Consider the following 13356-nt stretch of genomic DNA (forward strand, 5'->3'; position numbering starts at 1 on the left):
TGCCGCCCCCCACCACGATGCCGCCCCGGGCAACCGCCCGTGTCGCCCGTATCTAAAACCGCTACTGTTCCCCATAGCACTCCTTTTATTGTGGTTACATGAATATGCATAGGTTCATTAACATATGACGTCTACATACAAACAAAGAGTACCTTGCCTGTGCGTTGTGTATGAGTATGTGTGTGTGTGTGTGTGGGGGGGGGTCAGAATGTGACCCCATAAATGACTTCCTAAACCTGCTGGTCTGGAAGTCCAGCAGTTCATCTAAACAAAAGGCGTTTAGACTTAAACAGATGTACGTGTGTTTGCTATACCATATATCAGTAAGAGCAGATATAACCTCTCTCCTGACCTTAAGTTGTGTGTGCATGCCAGAGTGCTCTGGGGGGCACACAGAGTCTCCACAGGCTACTAAGGATCAAACCTCTACCAACATGACATTGATTATAAAACTCTAAGCATATATGAGTAGATATTTCTAAGCATAAATGACAATCAACAATACAAATCTAAAAGCCTGAGAGACTGAACTTTATGTACAAGATAAGTGAATAAGGAGAACAAGTTTATGTGCATTACTTTAAAACTGGTTGCACTGGCCTGAGATGCTCTGAAGCAGCTGTCCAATGAAGATGCCTCCAGGGAGAGGAGACGCGATTTCTCCACTTGTACCAACATGCAGTGTTGGCTCTTTATGAAGCCCAGGGATACAGCCAGTTAATTATTCTGTCTTTCATAAGGAGGCTTCATAACAAATATGCACTTTTTGGTCTTTTTGTAGACCAATTCTGCATGTGAAGTACAGATGGTATTCAGTCCCAGAGCCCAGGTAAAGGAAGATCTTGATTACGTGTCCCTCAGGCCTTCAGTGTCCCCTGCAACACAGCTGTATGGTCTTGCTGAAGGTTAAGTTTCAACAACTTTCCTTGGAACTGGATATTTGTAAACTCAAATGTGACGCATAAGGAGCTGCTAACAGGAATTGAAAGTCCTGTGAGAGAACAGGAAACAGATTGTTTGCAGCCACTTCTTAGGAAGAAATCCTTGGCCACAATCCACCCAGCGGTGAGTGTATATAAGGAGGTTCAGAGATGATTAACCTCACAGTCCTGCACACTCAGGCGAAGGAGACGCACAGCAGCAGAGATCCTTTAATTTTGAGAAGAACAAATCAGTTGAAGACTGAGCCTTCAGTAGATCCTCCACTCACTAATTGAAAAGCTTTAAGATGAAGACAAGTGTTGCCATCCAGTGCATCGTTCTCCTGGCCTGCATGGCCCTTTGCACTTCAGTAGGTAAGTGTGTTTTATCACATTATGGAAAATTTAGATGTATTTGTGCAGCTTGAAAGGAGCTGAATTGTGCCATCAAATCAATTTATATATATTCATGTTTAAGTAAAATATGAAACTACAGCCATTGAACATTAATTATCACTTTCTATGTTTTGCAGTTATTCCAAAGTGCCGCTGTGTGAAGACCAGTAAGTCTGTATGGATCACTCTCATCACTCAACTCAAGTTGGATGAGCCTCGTCCACACTGCAATAAGAGAGAAGTCATGTACGTACCCACAGTGACAGGAGCACATTATTAATAAGAGCTCAGTCATTAATAAGGATTGTTTATAAAGTGGTTTTAAATCAAAGCTTTCTTTACATGTTATAGTGTCACACTGAAGAATGGGCGTGAACATTGTCTCGATCCTGAGTCTAAATTCACCAAAATGCTGCTGGAAAAACTGTAAGTCATGCAGATGTTTTTTCTTTCTTTCATTCACTGTTATTCAAATAAATGTTAGTTAAATATTAGAGAGGAAGTCAGTGAAGTTAAAACAGGAGCATCAACAGTCAATTTGAAGCATTGTGCGAGGCTCTGCACATCATTAATTAAAAATACTGATGGTTATAGAGTAATAGTTCAAAGCTCAGGATGAAAACTGCTTCTGGGTCACAGGACAAATCTGATGGATGAACAATTAACAAGCTACAATAAATGAATGTCTTTGTGTTTTCTTCCAAGTCTTTATTGTATTTTTTGCTAGTAAAATTCAAGATCGTCATTCTCATAATTTAGAAAGTAAAGAAGGCAAGAGAGAAATCACTGCTTGAGTGTTATGAGTTATGAATCTGTTCACTATCACTGGAGCTTCAAGGTCTCACATCTCTGATTTGTTGTCTTCACAGGAAGCAGAAGAAAAGTCAGCGTAAGACGACCGTCAGCCCCCAAACAACCACATCACCAGCCACAGTGTCAAACTCACTATGATGCACTTTGCTTGTTTATAACTGTTACACAAAAGAAACAAGACATCACTTAGTGAGAAGAAGGAGCAGCCGAGATCCGGTGCAAATTTGTCCACCACATCCCACAGTGGTCGATGGGACTGAAATCTGGTGACTCTGGAGGTCATTTGTGTACAGTCAGCTCACTGTCATGTTAAGGACACTAGCTTGAGTTGTGAGATATGGTGCATTATACTGCAGGAAGTAGCCATCAGAAGATGTGTACACTGTGGTCATAAAGGGATGGACATGGAAACAGTAAACAGTGAACATTGTTCAGCTGTTGGACTGGATACATGTTTAAGTATTTTGGGTTTTTTATTCTTTTTTCATTTACCATGAAGAGTGGCTCCTCCCGCTGATTTTAAACCAAAACTTTTCAAACCAGCTTATATGAGAGATCCACTTACACGACACAGCCCTCTTTCCTTCCCTAGAGTGCACCCTTTGTGTTTTGTTTCATTTCATCGTTGGTGTGTCTGTTCTGGATTATTTTTATGACCTGAATATATTTGACTCAGTGAAGAAATAAAGGTTGTTTTTTGTTTCCTTCATTTTCTTGCCTTTGAGTCCAGTATCGGGGTCCTTAACCTTGCACATTATGACAAAATCTCCTCTTTCATATCGAATACAACCAAATCTGAGACTTTAAGAACACTGAACATTTTGCTCTCTAAAAATGAGGCTTGATCGTCGGTGTTCAGCCCTCTTAAGTGTCAACACTGTGAACTGTTTACCATCATAACTTTGCAATGTGCTTTAAAAATTTAGCTTAAACATGATGCAAGAACATGATACACATGTGAGACTCAAACAGCTTCATCAAAATTGTGTGAACTCGAGATCACTGAATCTGAATCCTGCATCAAAAGGTATGTCGGGTTCTGAAGACATAACATTTAATCTTGTAAGAAGTAAGGGGATAAAACTAGAGATGGACCGATCTGATATTACGTATCGGTATCGCTCCGATACTGACGTAAATTACTGGATCGGATATCGGAGAGAAATAAAAAATGTAATCCGATCCATTAAATATCAAAAAAGCACCTCACAAAACTTGCGACATGGCATAACTCGGCTCATAACCGTAGCACATCAGAGCAGTGTGCTCACGTGATAGAGCGGCTGTGTGTATTTGGAGCCTCGCTAGCATCTCCGAGGAAGTTATCCCATTGAGAAGTAAAGCAAGTGTGTAAGTTCATCTCTGAATGTTTATAAAGCATTCCCGCCTTAAGCTTAACAACCGATAAATGGAGCGACTGCCTCTCTCCCTCCCTCTCCTGCTGCTACTTCAATCATGAAACTGCTTAATGATCAGCTGATCGACTTTTCTGTCGCGAGTCCGTCTCTCTTGTTTGTTTATCGCCCACTTCGCACCAGAAAGAGGAAACCAACGGCTGAACAACAGCAGCACGTTTAAGCTTGATAAGCTGTTGTTAGAATTTATTTAATATTACTTTCTACACCAGGATCCTTTTCTATGCAGCTGACGACTGATAACTGTGCAGGGGAGGATATAGCAAAGTTTAGCCAGGGGGGCCGATAGGGCATGAACAGGGAAAAGGGGGCACAAAGACATACTTTTCTTTCTTATTCTCATTTAAAATGTCTAGCTTTTAATAAATAGTTATCTGAATCTTACACCCAAAGTTTTAATCTGATGTAAAATGTATAGAAGTCCATTACTGTATATAGTAACTGTTAAGTCTAATATACCCTAGTAAGCTATAGTACTTTTTCCTTTGGGAAGGTACCATCTGTGCAGTCTGCAGTTCTGTTGAAGAAAGATGTTGAATCTATTTAATTATTCTTGAAAAATAATTTATTTCTGTGCATTTTTTTTCACACTGCATCAAATTAAAGTTGATTACGTCGATTAAGCATCATGAGGTGGAGGGTGGTTCCCTATTTTTTTTTTTTTTTTGCTGGGAGTTTTAGAACCCTATTAGTTAGGTTGCTTACTCTTTAAAATACCAGAATAGGGAGGATGGAGCAGATTTAAGTTTATTAGATTGATCAGTGTTGCTGAACTATGAAATATTTTGGGTGCAGTGTATTTTTTGCATACAGGTATAACAGAATAGCTTTAGTGTTTTTTTTTTTGTTTTTTTTTAAACTTGAGTATGAACTTATACAAAAAGCAGCAAGATATTAACAAAACAGTTTTATTGATTAAAAAACAAACTATATCGGATTCATATCGGTATCGGCAGATATCCAAATTTATGATATCGGTATCGGTATCGGACATAAAAAAGTGGTATCTTGCCATCTCTAGATAAAACATCACTCTTTCATTTTTTTAGCTTTTTTGACTTTGTGTTTATGTCACTGCTTCCTGTAAGTAGTTCAGCATGGGAATAATAATAACACATTTCCAAACTCCAGATGTGAAAAAGTTATCTGAGGTTTTGGAACAGGGAGGTGAGCCTGTCGTGAGTTTCTGCCGGGAGTAAATGAGAGCTTTGCAGGGGGCCCCTCGGTCAAGGTTTAAATCTAAAATACAAACTCTCAAATCAGTTATGTGTTGATACATTTTATTTAAGATTATGTTTCACCCAAAACATATTTTAGATAGCAATAGACAGAAAATAGAAATCTAGAAAGCCAGTGGTCCACACTCTAGTTAGTCGCATGTGCAGTAAAGACATCACCAAAAGCATTAAAAACGACCACTTTGTTGTGAAAATCTCCTGAAGTAAATGTCGACATCTGGATATTTGGTTCTGAAAATGTTGCACTGCACAGATGCTAAACTTTAACTGGAAACTCCACTTGGATACTTTAAAGCACCATCCTCAGTGGTCACATGTGAGTATTTTGATATAGGCTACTCAGGCAAAAAGCTGCATTTCTCAACTGCAGAGTTACAATGAAGGATGCATATTTAGGCTAGTTAGTGCCAAGTGACAGATTGATTCAATTCAATTTTATTTACCAGCACCAAATCACAACACCATTGGCAACAAAGTGCTTTATATTGTAAGGTAAAGACAAGAATACAGAGAAAACTCCAACAGATAATCACCTATCAACAAGTATTTGGTGAGAGTGGGAAGGAAAAACTCCCTTTTAACAGAAAGAAACCTCTGACAGAACCAGGCTCAGAGGAGGAAGACAGGACAAAGACACGCTGTGGAAGAGAGCCACAGATTCATAATAACTTGTGATTAAATGCAGAGAGGTGTATAAACACAAAAAAGTGATGAAGGAGCACTCAGTGCATCATGGAAAGCCCCCAGCAGCCAAGACCTATTGCAGCATAACCAACTGGGCTGGGATTTCTAGAACCGATTCCATTCTGATTCAATTTTGACTCACACAGAAATACTGTCATTCTTCATTTATCAGTACTGACAGTTGTGAGACTTCATTGGAGGTGTAAACATCACAGCAGATGCCTTTGTATCAAAATAACTGAGGATAAAACACAGAAAAACATGAAGATTTTGCTGGCCTGTCTTTTTATAGCAGATTACCTTAAAAATATTCTGCAGTCGATCAAATACGGAAGAAAACCATGAATCAATATATGAACATTACCTGATGCTGCTGAAGAGAAGCAGAGCAAAGTTACAGAGGTTTTATTAGAGACACAGGTAAGGGTTTTGCAATTAGGCATCATTTTAAAAAGTTTACATTTCTTCGGTATTGAACAGCAGAAATTAGACTTTCTTGTAGGAAGTCATTTAGAAAAAAAAACAGCAGCAGACAGCACTGTAAACAATGGTAGACTGTTGCGTAATAAGCAAACAAATAATGCAGAAAACAGAGATTTGAGATGGGAAACTGTTCTTCAAGTGCACTGAGAGAGAGAGAGAGAGAGAGAGTTGTGCAGGAAGTGTGGCTTTTATAATGGTGGAAGCAAAGTAGCAAAAGTAAGAGGGAATTAATGGCAATGTACATCAAACGTGAAGCTAGTTTTGATTTTCTTTTGTTGCTGGTTCAGGGAATTTTGGTCGGAGAGAGACAAAACCTGCAGCTTCAGAATATGTGAGGTGTCGGCTTTCAGCACAGACGGCATGTCTGTGTACGTGCCGTCGGGTGAAAGAGGCCAACATCTCACAGATCCTGATGCATCAGGTCCGCGCTTTGTGTTTACGTCTTTATGTGGAATCCGTTTATCTGCTCTCATTTACTGTTTTAGCCGTTTGGTGGGTTTTGAAATAGTTTGTGAGGTTTAACCTGAGATTGCAGAGTTTCTGGCCAATTACATTTATATTTAAAAATCGATTCAGGATTTAATGAATCGATATCGCTTTAGCTCATTTCTGCCGCTTGTATCCGCGATCTCGTTCTTTCGGTCACTACCCACAGCTCGTGGCCATAGGTGAGGGTCGGGACGTAGATCGACCGGTAAATTGAGAGCTTCGCTTTTACACTCAGCTCCCTCTTCACCACGACGGACCGGTGCAGCGTCCGCATCACTGCAGCCGCAGCACCAATCCGTCTGTCGATCTCCGGCTCCCTTCTCCCATCACTCGCGAACAAGACCCCGAGATACTTAAACTCCTCCACTTGGGGCAGGAACTCATCCCCGACCCGGAGTGGGCACTCCACCCTTTTCCGGCTGAGAACCATGGCCTCAGATTTGGAGGTGCTGATCCTCATTCCCGCTGCTTCACACTCGGCTGCGAACCGTTCCAGTCCGAGCTGTGGGTAGTGACCGAAAGAACGAGATCGCGGATACAAGCGGCAGAAATGAGCTTCCTCCGAAGGGTGGCTGGCCTCTCCCTTAGAGATAGGGTGAGAGGTTCGGCCATCCGGGAGGGGCTCAGAGTAGAGCCGCTGCTCCTCCACATCGAAAGGAGCCAGTTGAGGTGGTTCGGGCATCTGACAAGGATGCCCCCTGGGCGCCTCCTGGGTGAGGTGTTCCGGGCATGTCCCACCGGGAGGAGGCCCCGGGGCAGACCCAGGACACGCTGGAGAGATTATATCTCTCGGCTGGCCTGGGAACGCCTTGGTGTTCCCCCGGATGAGCTGGAGGAGGTGGCTGGGGAGAGGGAGGTCTGGGCTTCTCTGCTTAGGCTGCTGCCCCCGCGACCCGATCTCGGATAAAGCGGATGAGGATGGATGGATATCGCTTTATTCAAGCTAAAATCCATTTTAATCAGAAAATCAATTACTGAAACCCACCTCTAGTAACCAAGGGAGGATTCAGGGTCACTGCCTTATTGGCTTCATTTTCCAGCTGAAGACATCGCCACCTTGCTCACTGTAGCTTAGAAACTTCAGTGAACATCAAAAATGTGTCACAGGTGTCACAAGCAGTCACCAACAATTAAAACAACTGAATATACTAATGAAAATATGCCCGTAATTATCCAGAGATCACAGATGTGCGCATAATTATCAATCTAATGTTCACTTCAAGAAAGAATGACACAACACACATATATCACATCCAAATGTGCCAAACTGATATTCACAGTAATGCTAGTGTCTGTCACAACCAGTGATGGGAATAACGGCGTTACAAGTAACGGCGTTACTAACGGCGTTACCTTTTTCAGTAACGAGTAATCTAACTAACTACTATTTCTATCGTTACAACGCCGTTACCGTTACTAACAAGAAAATGTAATCGCGTTACTATTTTTCAACAAACAGAGGGTTGAAGCTGTGTTCAGCTTACCGCATCTTATATCAGTTGCACGGAAGTAGCTGTAAGTAATCTGGACGCTCCAGCTTTAAGCAGCTGCGCGCGCTCCCGCGGACGGCAATCACGATCACTGTCTAGCACAACACCTGGAGCTCTGGGGGCAAAACAATCGCATGAGTGCTGCTTTTTGACTGAGGAAGAATAAAGTAGTCGAGGTAAGCCAATCACATGACCACTTCAAGATGACAAAGCAACAAGGTGATATATACCAGTTTATAAATTGTGTTGATAGGCCACGTAAAACCAGAGTCATGATAAACAATATAGATGCGGTGTTTTTTCCTGAATAGTTTCATCACGTTTACTGTCTAAGGACAGCGCTAGCAAGCACTCTCTGCTTATGACCAAAAAAACCCCAAAAAACTGCCCTTTCATATTGGTGGAAAAATGCACCATGTCGACCAATCAAAAATGATATGGCAACATGACGTTTGGTTATTTAGGAAGAGGGGGAAGTTTTAGGAGTGACCACAAGAGAGAGAGCGAGAGAGAGAGAGGGGGAGAGAAAGACAGCAGAAAAAGAGAGAGAGCGAGTTTTGAGATGTGAGAGATTTGTGACGTTTAGCGTGTTTGGAGTGTGTAGTTAATGTGTTGTCTTGTGTAGTTAGTGTGTAGTGTTGTGGATAGTTTTGTGTTGTGTGTCAGAACAATGAGGTGACTGCTGTCTCCAGGTAGAAACAGCAGTGATACACCTGCTGCTGTCAGACCTGCAGGTATCAGGCTGTGATGTTCTCCTTTATAGTGGACAGAAATGATTTATTTGGAGTGGCACAAATAATTTGTGTGGCATCTTATTGAAGAACAGCTGATTGTTCTGTAAATAGTTTGAAATGGTTATTTTTAAAAAGGGTAAAAGGTAAATGGCTGCAAATAACTTTGCTGTTTGCAAAACTTGTGCATATGATTTTAAAATTGACAATTAATATTTGCATTTAAAGTTGTGAAATATGATTCATTAAAGATGTTTGTGGTTTTTACAGTAAAAAATATAACTTTTTCTACTCAGATTTTATGTTTTTTGTCTGATTTTAGATCAATTGTGTTAATACAGTATGTCAAAATGAAAACATAACTTTAAATTCAGACACGTGAGGTTGTGCTGAAAAGGATGATACCAAACAAGGCAAATAAACTGTTTTTAAAGGTGAAATGTAGAGGAAACATCAAAAGTAGTCTAAAATGGCCAATTATACCCTGGACCCCAGAGGGTTAAACGTTTTTTTAATGTAACTGAATAGTTACTTTCCAAGTAATTAATTACTTTTAGAATCTTGTAACTCAGTTACTAACTCAGTTACTTTTTTGAAGAAGTAACTGGTAACTATAATTAATTAATTTTTCAAAGTAACTTGCCCAACACTGGTCACAATACAACAGACAGATAAGAAAAACACATAAGGACTTATTTCCAGTGTAGCTGCTGATGTCTGCAAGTGCTGGAATTGAGCATGATTCACATTGATTTCATCATAAGAAAAAGGGGCTAGTTAGCACTGTGGCTGACTTCCCATATCATTCACAAAACATTGTCTGGTGTTTTCTTAATAAAAAAGTAGTCGTTTCTCATATGGAGCATATTTTTTCAGAGGCGTCCAAATAGGCTACATATCTTCATGCAGAGCTACAGATATGAGTGATGTCAAGAGAAGTAAGAAGCATAACCCACCAAATGTTTGTGGAAGTGAAATATCTTTCAGCCTGTCCACCTGGACACACTGCTATCTCTATTAGCAACCTACATGAGCTGTTGCAGTTAAGATTGTGTTTTTTGGGGCAACTCGCATTCACATTGGCATGACCTGCAGCTTTTTTAGTCTGGTGTACCTTCATCTCAGTGTAAGTCATTCATTGTTTTTAAAACTTCAAAGTCTGACATTGACTTAAATATGAAAATGAAAATGAAACAATCACAGGGGCTTTCCTGACACCCCTGCATTTCACAGAGCAGTGAATGGAAAATCATTTATCACTGCAAAGCACAGACTCCAACAAACTACCTCTATGGCTCGCTTGGGAGACTAAAGAGGAATGCGGCAGGTGTCTATCAGTAGGGAAGGTAATTACAGTTGAAACCTCTAGCTTACAGTTTTCAGTCTCACTGGAACCACAATATCTGACAGCAGTTCCAAAGTAGCTACTGCTGACTCCAAGTCACCAGTCAGGCAAGGTATCTTTCAAAATACCTGAATACACCTGTCCAGTGGAAGCACATTGAAGGAGTGGAGAAGCGAGTGTGAAACATCCTTAATGACTAAGTCTGCCTTGGTTTCTGCTGTGATTGGTGACATTATTAATCTGAGAATTTCAGTATTTTTAGAAGTGATGGAGACATTTTTCTTGCATTCCCACACCTTTACAGATTTACTCATTGACAGATTTACTGCATTTATTAAGTGCAATGATACACGTGCACATCTGCAAACACTGAATACAAAATGACTTTTTCAGCTGTGTTTAAAGGAACTTCCAATTTTCTATCTTTTTATCATTTTATTTACTGGAAAGTGGTCAAACACTTTTATCATAAAGAGAAGTGTAAGTAAACTTTCAGCAGAGTGTAAAAATATTAGGCATATCATATCATATCTGAGTTTGTGCTGTCTAAATTGTTCATATTAGACGGATCATATAAAGGCTTCATTGCATTTCACTTCTCTGGAAGTAGATCAGCAATACAAAAGATCCTTTATCAGCAAAACTCACATATGAGTGATTGCAGTCAGTTCAAAATGAGTGAAATGTGACGTCACTTTCAACAGATACAAACGACACCTGAAGGCAGGCATGTCTCAACATAAACCAGTCGCACAGGAAATGCTAATGAGTAAGTGAGCGTAGATAGTTTAAATGAAAAATTGCAACAGCAGGTTTTGTGGGAGGACAGACATAAAAAATGATTTTTTGCAGCCACTTCTTAGGAAGACATTCTTGGACGGGGTCCACGTGCCTGTGAGTGTATATAAGGAGGTTCAGAGATGATGAACCTCAGTCCTGCACACTCAGGCAGCTCAAGAAGAGAAGGAGACGCACAGCAGCAGAGATCCTTCATATTTGAGAAGAATAAACCAACTGAAGACTGAGCCTTCAGTAGATCCTCAAAAACTGAAAAGCTTTAAGATGAAGAAGAGTGTTGCCATCCAGTGCATCGTTCTCCTGGCCTGCATGGCCTTTTGCACTTCACTAGGTAAGTGTGTTTTATTGGATCATTAAACAAATTGGTGTATTTGTGCGTCTTGAAAAGAGTTGAATTATGACAACAAATCAATCTAAATATATTTATGTTTAAGTAAAATATGAAACTGCAGCAGTTTAACATTAAATATAACTTTCTACCTTTTACAGTTATTCCAAGGTGCCGGTGTTTGAAGACCAGTAAGTCAGTATGGATCGCTCTCATCGCTCAACTCAAGGTGGATGAGCCTCGTCCACACTGCAACAGGAGAGAAGTCATGTAAGTACCCACAGTGACAGGAGCACATTATTAATAAGAGCTCAGTCATTAATAAGGATTGTTTATAAAGTGGTTTTAAATCAAAGCTTTCTTTACATGTTATAGTGTCACACTGAAGGATGGGAGTGAACGGTGTCTTGATCCTGAGTCTAAATTCACCAAAACGCTGCTGGAAAAACTGTAAGTCATACAGATGTTTTTTCTTTCTTTCATTCACTGTTATTCAACTAAATGTGAGTTAAATATTAGAGAGAAAGTGAGTGAAGTCAAAACAGGAACATCAACTCACTTTGGAGCATCAGTGTGAGACTCTGCACATCAAGGATTAAAAATACTGATGGTTTTACAGCAGCGGTTACATGCTCAGGGTGAATAATGTTTCTGCATCACTGGATAACTATGAGGGATGAACAATTAACAAACTGCAGGGAGTGAATTTCTTTGGGGTTTTTTCAAAGCAAGATTATGTTTTTTCATTCACCCACAGTCTCATCTCTCTAATATGTTGTTTTCACAGGAATCAGATGAAAAAAACAGTCGTCAGCCCCCAAACAACCACAGCATAAACCACAGTGCCAGAATCATCATGATCCACTTTGTATGTTTAGTGCTGGTACAAGATGTGTGGATCAAGAAGAAGGAGCAGCACAGCCCTGGTTCTCATCACAAAATAGAAATGCAACTCATCCCTCAGTTCTGATTAATAAGCATATGTATATATATTTTATACATATATTTATTTACTTTTGTAAAGTATGCTGATGTAAGACTGATGTAATAAAACCATGATTATTTATATCAGAGGTGAACTTCATGTGTATTTTTACAAGTTTTGTTTTCTTTTTGTATTCTGATATGTACAACAGTGACTCCAAAGCCGACTCAATAAACCTCTAAGTTGTTGAGTAAGTTACATCTTTTCACTTTATTACAATGACTAATTAATGTTTTAATTGTAAGCAGACAAACAGGGACATAGAAACAAGAAAAAGTGCAACCAGCACAACAACATAAAAAATAAAATAAAATGAAACAAATAAAATGAAAAAAAGTAATCTCAAAAGTTAATGTAACGATCCTGGGTATTTTGACCCAGCGTTTTGAGTTTTAGTTTATTTTTATGTTTAAGTCCTTTAGGTTTTCTAAGTTCATCTCTATCATGCCTAGGTTGCCATTATAGTTCTTTGTTATTAGACTCCCCTTGTGTCTTCAACCCCTGTGTTAAGTCTCCCTTGGCTGTCATGTGTTTCATCTCTGTGGGTCTTGTGTTGTCAAGTTCAATTTGTCATTTCTGCGTCTCATTATGTTTCCTGTTTTATTTTGAAGAGGTCCTGTGTTCCTGTGTGTTTAGTTTTACTCTCCCCTTGTGATGTCGCTATGTCCATTCATATCAGCTGTTTCCCCATGTGTTTCCACTTCGCTTATTATCCTCTTGTATGTATTTAGTCTGTGTTTGCTCATTCAGTCTTTGTCAGGTCACCTGCTAGTTCTTTTCTATGTATCCATGCCAGGCCCCCATGTTTAAGGTTTTTTCATGTTTTAATTTTAGTTCACCCAGTTTAGGTTATTGTTTAGATTCACCCATGCCCTTGGTTCGTATTTATTTTGCCAGCCTTAATAAACGGCTCGTTTTTTGTTAATTCACGTCACGTTCTGTTTTTTGTCTGCATTTGAGTCCTTTTTTCATTCACCACACAGTCAGCCCCGCTGACTGTGACAGCTGCTCCAGTTTAAACAGGACGTTCTTGAAATTATTGACACAAGAGTGCTGCGACTTTGATAGAGTTAGTTTCCCGCAGGATTATTATTAGTAGTAGTAGTAATAGTAGTAGTAGTAGTAGCTTACAGCGTGGGCCAAATTGGTGAACAAACACACAAGAGAAATTTAAATGAAAAATTTAGAATAGAAAATGGAAAATTACTTTTAAACATTAAAACATGCACTGTGATAGACTG

The 13356-nt window shown here is 39.7% G+C and overlaps 1 protein-coding gene across 4 annotated transcripts; it reads left to right on the forward strand.

The window, feature by feature from the left end:
- The first annotated feature begins 817 nt into the window (after window positions 1–817).
- Window positions 818–13040, forward strand: LOC102083221 (permeability factor 2). 4 transcript variants are annotated; one of them, XR_003219372.1, is made up of 6 exons: window positions 9723–9785; window positions 10709–10773; window positions 10857–11133; window positions 11292–11400; window positions 11506–11580; window positions 11918–13040. XR_003219372.1 is itself a non-coding variant. In XM_005453137.4 (5 exons), the coding sequence occupies exons 2-5, from the start codon at window positions 11067–11069 to the stop codon at window positions 11964–11966; spliced, it is 300 nt and encodes a 99-aa protein (XP_005453194.1). In that variant the 5' UTR covers window positions 9771–9785; window positions 10857–11066; the 3' UTR covers window positions 11967–13040. The 4 variants fall into 4 exon arrangements, 3 of the variants coding, with proteins under 3 accessions (XP_013128259.1, XP_019208874.1, XP_005453194.1); XM_005453137.4 differs by lacking the exon at window positions 10709–10773 and having other exon boundaries at window positions 9771–9785; XM_013272805.3 differs by lacking the exons at window positions 9723–9785; window positions 10709–10773; window positions 10857–11133; ... (1 more) ...; window positions 11506–11580; window positions 11918–13040 and adding exons at window positions 818–1295; window positions 1454–1562; window positions 1668–1742; window positions 2186–2806.
- The last annotated feature ends 316 nt before the right edge of the window (window positions 13041–13356 follow it).

The sequence above is a fragment of the Oreochromis niloticus genome, linkage group LG3 (assembly GCF_001858045.2).
Source record: "Oreochromis niloticus isolate F11D_XX linkage group LG3, O_niloticus_UMD_NMBU, whole genome shotgun sequence".
In the NCBI taxonomy this organism is placed as follows: Eukaryota; Metazoa; Chordata; class Actinopteri; order Cichliformes; family Cichlidae; genus Oreochromis; species Oreochromis niloticus.